Source organism: Solanum verrucosum, unplaced genomic scaffold, assembly GCF_900185275.1.
Source record: "Solanum verrucosum unplaced genomic scaffold, falcon-dt-bn FXZP01000207.1, whole genome shotgun sequence".
Classification (NCBI taxonomy): Eukaryota; Viridiplantae; Streptophyta; class Magnoliopsida; order Solanales; family Solanaceae; genus Solanum; species Solanum verrucosum.
Genome location: NW_026019996.1, coordinates 2213158 through 2220138, shown reverse-complemented (window position 1 = coordinate 2220138; position 6981 = coordinate 2213158). Strand labels below are relative to the sequence as shown.

General features: G+C 32.3%; 1 protein-coding gene across 1 annotated transcript; it reads right to left on the bottom strand.

Moving 5' to 3' along the window:
• Positions 1–4008: 4008 nt before the first annotated feature.
• Positions 4009–4935, bottom strand: LOC125819354 (uncharacterized). Its single transcript, XM_049498807.1, has one exon. The coding sequence runs from the start codon at positions 4892–4894 to the stop codon at positions 4295–4297; it is 600 nt and encodes a 199-aa protein (XP_049354764.1). The 5' UTR covers positions 4895–4935; the 3' UTR covers positions 4009–4294.
• Positions 4936–6981: the final 2046 nt, after the last annotated feature.

Here is a 6981-nt window from a genome sequence, read left to right as displayed (position 1 = left end):
AGATTATTTATAATTGCATTATTATTATTACAATAGTAATATGTATTGTAGTAGGACTCTAAGTATAGTTAACTTAGGACTACAATTCTCTCCCAATTTAAGGAGTATGTGCTTAACAATTTTAATCATCAATACAATCCTTGATTTCTCTAATCCTAGGGCTGAGATTTCTACATGGTATCAGAGCATAAAAGCTCCTCCGCTCTCTGAGTATTGATAAAAAAAACAAAAAAAACACACACGTTGCAATGACCACTTCTACCAAAAATATGTCGACCTCCTTACTTCACCAACTCATTGTCACTTGCTCCATTAAACTTAAGCCAACAAACTACCTCATAAAGAGGATACACATATCCCAATTGATTCAAATCACAGAGAATGAACCAAGTAAAAGTAGTTGTTCCACTGAACAGACTGCTGGAAAAGTTGTAGCGGTTGAGAAAAATGCAAAAGATAGTGGCACCATTGATGGTTGGAAGGAGAAAGATATGTTACTAAGGAATTGGATTTCAGACACCTTGACCGAAGAAAGCATGTACCTAACTGTAGACTGCTCAACTGCCAAGGAGATATGGGAATGTTTGGAAGAAACTTATCTTCAAACAACAAAAGAAAAAAAGTTTTAGCTTAAACAACTACAAAGTGTTAGGCTAGGAACCAAAAATATTGATGAATACATCAAGGAATTTAAAGGCATATGTGAAAAGTCATGCCCCAAAATCATGTTAGGCAGGGGAAGAGGAAACAACAACATCACCTCCAGAGAAACATGTTTCAAGCCTACTGGACAAGAAACAGGTTCTCAGAACAGTCAATATGGACCAGGTTCTTTGAAAAATAAAAGTTTCCAAAGTGAAAATAAGGAGAGGAATAATATTGAGTCATGTCAAATCTGTGGTAGGAATAATCATACTATTCTTAAGTGTTTTTACTGATGGAACTACTCCTATCAATCTGCAGATAAACTATCACAAGCAACGACTAGACATCACATTCATATCGAAGCATTGACAAAACAAGTTTTTGCTGGGTATTCAAAGTTTTTTTTTGTTGGATATTTGAAGCAAGCTAGGAGTAACCGTTCCTCTACTCACTAGCTTGAGGGGAAGTGTTGAAGAAAAAGAAAGCTGGCGATTGGAACATGTCAAAGGAACAGCTCCAACGAAGTTAACTGACGTGTCTACATCGAAGTGTTGAAGATGAAGGAAGCTGATGATTGGAACATGTCAAAGGAATAGGTCCAACAAAGTTGACTGACGAGTTTACATCACTGTTGTAGAATTAGAGTCGCACTAGGATTAGACTACTTATATTAATTAGGATTATATTATGACTAGGATTAGATTACGATTAGGATTAGATTACGATTAGAATTATATTATGATTATGATAGATTATTTATAATTGCATTATTATTATTACAGTAGTAATAGGTATTGTAGTAGAACTCTAAGTATAGTTAACTTAGGACTCTACAATTCTCTCCCTATATAAGGAGTATGTACTTAACAATTTTAATCATCTATACAATCCTTAATTTCTCTAATCCTAGACGTGAGATTTCTACAAAACTGAGGTACAAGATGAACACCATGGAGAACGTATTGAAGTTATTTCAAATCTATCATCTTCAAGGGGTAATTTTTGGTCCAAACTATAGTGCACGTGGGGTAACAAGAATCATAAAATTAGATATCTTAGGTAATTATTTTTAAAAATTGATCTAAAGCTATCTACTTGCTACCATGCTCCAAAACAATTGAACGGTGCACTTAGTTAAATGATAAGCTACTTAGACAAAGAAATCGATATCAAATCGTACATGCAGGACCACTTAGGCTGCATCTACATAATTAAAAACATTGACATAAATATGAATATCAGTAATTTGGAGTTTAGCATAATCTTTCAATAATTCAAGTAGGTCCTAAATTGAATAGGTTTGTAATCTTATCAAACTCTATTATTCTCGTCTACCTAAACGGACCACCTTTAATTTACTTCCCAAAAAATGAAGAACAAAATTCCTTCTTTGCCTCAAGTAGGCTGCCCTTCTTCCTACATCAGTCCTTACATCTGCCTTTATGATTTATCATTAGGGATGACAATGAGAGAGTGTGAGTGTGGGGTGGGGTGGTGTGGGTTTAGACATATACAGGTCGGGGCAGGTTTAGATATATGCGGGTGTGGGATGGGGTTGTATGGGTTTAGACATATACGGGTCGGGGCAGGTTTAGATATATGCGGGTGTGGGGTGGGGTTGTATGGATTTAGACATATACGGGTCGGGGCAGGTTTAGATATATGCGGGTGTGGGGTGGGGTTGTATGGATTTAGACATATACGGGTCGGGGCAGGTTTAGATATATGCGGGTGTGAAGCGGGTGCAGGTAGGGTTAGGAATTTCCTCTTCTCAAATAGGCACTTGTTTTGTGTTTGATGATATGTTTCAGTTAAGGGTGTGCATCGGTCGGTTTGTTCCAGTTTTATGTATTATGGGTTCGATTTATCGGTTTTTGATTTTTAAATATGTTAAAAATATTTTTTTTATCAGTTTTCGATTATCCTTAACGGTTCGATTTTGATTTAATCAATAAGAAAATGCTGATAAAATATTTGTATGGTTTCTCCAATAATTTGATGACAAGACAATAATGTAACTTTACAAATGCTCATAAAAGAGAAATAATAATAAGTAACATGAAAAGAATTATACAGACGTAACATAAAGAAAACTTAAGAGGAATAGGGTTCTTACTTTAGGTTTTGACATTTTGTATAATGTAAAGTCGTGAACTCAAAATAAATTGTGAAGTGTGAATTGAGTGCTAAATTGCAAAGACAGTAACTAGTAAGGTATTGAAATTAATATTTAATATTTATGTATCGACTATGGGTAAAGTAGTACATTACTATAGTCTTAATGTGTTATCGATTTACCCAATAACCTAATATTTAAAAAGCAAAATCAAATCGATAAGCCGATAATTTCTTTTATAAAATCATTAACCTAATAACTCAATAGCAATAAATTAAATAACACTTTTTTCAATTCGATTTATCCATCGGTTCAATTTTTACACACTCCTATGTTTCACCTATTTGCACAATGTCAAAATTGAATAGAAAGTATCTATCTGTACATCCTAATTAAGTAGAACAGAATAAACGTAAAATGCAATATAAAAAAAGTTCACACTTGAAGGGGTACAAGATGAGAAGACAATGTTAAATTAGGTCTTAGGCCTAACTCACATCTCAAAAGTTAGCTCAAAGGGAGGAGGATTGTCCAAGCCTTATAAGGAATCCACCCATCTCATTAACCACCGATGTGAGATTTTTGTCATTCTTTAACACCCCACCTCACGGCCAGTGCTTAGCATCTGGTGCGTGGACAATTTTGATTTTGGGGGCCCCAACATCGGGTGAGACGGGTCATGCTCTGATACCATGTTAAATTAGGTTTTGGGCCTAACTCACACCCCAAAAGCTAGCTCAAAGGGAGGAGGATTGCCCAAGCCTTATAAGGAGTCCACCCATCTCATTAACCACCGATGTGTGTATGGAGTTTGTTTATATTTTAGGCCCTAAATTGAAATTTCACTTTAGGCCCCAATCACGCTGAGCCGCCCTTGTCAGTGTATTTATTATTCATATTGTTCATTTTGGCCTACTAAGATAGTAAAAATTCTCAATACTGCAACCAGTATCCTGAATTTCTGTCCTAAGTTGTAACAACCAGGATCCTTGCAAACTATATATGCAGGACCACTTAATTAAAAACATTGACATAAATATGAATATCAATAATTTGGAGTAGCACCATCGATCTTTCAATTATTCAAGTAGGACCTAAATTGAATATGTTTGTATTCTATCAAACTCTATTATTCTCCGTCTACCTAAAGGGACCGCCATTACTTCCCAAAAAAAATCAACAACAAAATTCCATACATCTACCATTATGACTAATCACACACAATCCTTAACAACCACGATAAATGGGATATATATTTGTACATCCTAATTAGTAGAACAGAATAAAAGTAAAATTGAATATGAGAAAATTCACACTTGAAGTAATACCAGTTGAGAGAATTTAAGACATGAATAGCATCAACTTTGACACAGACAAAATGGAAAAGCATCTGGATGGATCCCGAGATTATTAGTAGCAAATAATTTAAAACAGGGGAATCGGATAGCAGCACACTTAACAGTTGACACCATTCTACAACTACTATCTAAAACTGATGTACAAGATGAACACCATGTTTCAAATATATCATGATCAATTACCAACGAAAGTTGAAAATGCCTTCTTCACATTCTTAGAATTGACTCGAAAACGCTTTGAATTCCCCATTCTGCATCCAAAACAGAGTGTTGAAGTTGGTGAAGAAGGGATCTGCTGCATCTTGTCATGATCATACTCCTCAAAACGGTAATTTCTTCTGTTCGAAGAATTATAAGCCATAGTTTGTACGGATGAAATTGAAAATGACGACGACGAACAAGACGATGAAACAGAAGGAGAAGTTGTGATTCTCTTGGAGGGAATGATTTTAGGGAAAATCGAAAAGAAGAAATTTGATTTTGATTGTTTTCGCAATGGAGCATTAGTTTGATAAGAAGGTGGAGGAGTAAGTGGAGGAAGAGAAATATCTGAGAATTTGTGTTTAGGAGTACCTGGTTGAGATTCCCAAACAAATGGAATTGAACCAGAAGATCCTCCACAGTAATAATACCTGAAAGAAGACTCACCTCCTTTTACAGTGCTTTCCTTAGACAAAAGCCTTGAGAAGAACTTGTCATCTTGTTTGATTAGTAGAAAATCTGCAGAATGATGATGAGATCTATTATTATTATTATTATTATCACCACTCACCATTTTTCTTCTTTTTTCCCTGTGTTTCTGTTCTGCTTCTGCACTTCACTGCTTCAAGATCTGAAGTAGAGGGAGGGCAAAGGGAAATAATAAAAGATTTGAAGCTAAGATTTCAATTGGATATTTATTTTTGTATATATTCCAATCTAGTCTATTTTTAAATAATTAAAGGGGGTCTGAAAATGGGTGTTGAATTAAATGCATAGTTAGTGTAAACTGATTTAAAGGAGACCATGCACAGAAATGAAGGGCATTTTGTTTTTTAGGAATTTGTCTTCACTGGGATTATTAGTTTATTATTGCCTTGACCTGCTGAGCATATTTTTATTAGCTAATGTTAGGCTTTGTCATACCCCTCTTTGTTGAGATATTTTTTATTTTCAAATTAATTTAATTGTTCAATTTTCAAGACTACTTTTAGAGTATTCTTCCAATGTTATCCTTCATTAGTTAGTATTGGAATTAGTGATTAATTAATATTTAGTTATTTTAATTATAAATTTTACAATAATTAATGAGGATAAAAATGAAAAGTTATGCCTAATTTATGTCTTAATCTTCTTTTCTTAAAAGGGGTGAAACACCTCAACAATTCAATTAATTTGAAATGGAGGGAGTACCTCTAAAGAAAATAGTACTCTTTTTATTCTAAATTAATGATTATTTTTTATTTTATTAGATAATTTAAGAAATCTATATTTTGTTATTGTTCATATCAATACACATAAAAATTATAGTAGAGGAATAGCTAGTCTTGAAAATTATTCACGGTCCAAATGACCTATTAATTGTAGGCGTAAAGTAAAAAAAATTAATTAATTTTATCCTGATTAAGTAACTAATCAAATAATATGGGATAACTTATTTTAGTAAGATGTTCATATAATATGGGACAAAGAGAGTATTTATTAAAAATTTATGTATTATATATAATTTTAAAAAATATTATTATGTCAAGAAATTTATTTATTATAGTTATTTTGTTAACTATGCTTTATAAATTCAAATCTTATCATTACTATTTTATATAATTATTTAATAATAAATTTATCTTGATTTATTAAAATGTGTAAGTAAAATGATTTTTTTTTTGTTTTTAATATATGAGCCAACTAAAATAAAATTGAGGGAGTACAAGAAAAAAAAAGATTTTTTTCAAACACCAACTAATGTGAGGTCAGTTTATTTAAATATTTTGAGGTCATTTAAGAGTGAGATTTTGTGTATTAGCTAGTGCGTTGTACTACTTTGAGTAAAATGAGATTTAATGCAGTTGGCAGGTAGTTATAATTATTAGTAAACTATTTTATTATTTTCTTCAAAAAATAAACCAATTTCTTTATATTCCTCAAAATATTCTAGGCCATTGATTAGATAGATTTTTTTTTTTTGGTTTCTAATTGGTTGTTGGATATCTACACTAGAGTCTGATTAAATTCGGATTCGTCCACTTTGGAAGGTAAAGCATTCCCATTAAAGACGAGTTCATATCCAAGGAGATCATATTTAAAACTTTTAATTACGAATGACGGAGTATTTAACACTCCACCATAACCCTTGTTAATACTGATTAGACAAATTATCTCGATTCTCGAACATTCGATGTGATCTTCCTCAAAATTGAATTAGGAAGAAATAAATTGGGTAGAGATGGGTAGGAAGATGGATGTAATAAATGGGAAATGGAAGTGGTCCATGACTATTTAAGGTAAAGTTGTTTCCATGGTTGATGAGAAGACAAGCTTCGTTTGGTTATGTGACTTTTCATCCAAATTAATTACTCTCCAATAATAAATTCCAAAATACAACGAATTGGACGTATACCTACATGTCTAAGTAAAAAAAATTTTAAAAATTATGTTTTTATTGAATGTGTAACAATTTTTTAACTATCGAACATAATTGATATTGGTTGTAGTGTATTTAAGTTCAATTCTATCGTCACAGGAAGGATAAATATTGTTTAAATATATTTTAGTTATTTAATTATATAAATATTAATTCACTCAATAGTTTGAAATAATTACATATTGTCTTACTAATTAATAATTGTGTATCATATTTTAAGTGTAATAATCCACTCCTTCAAA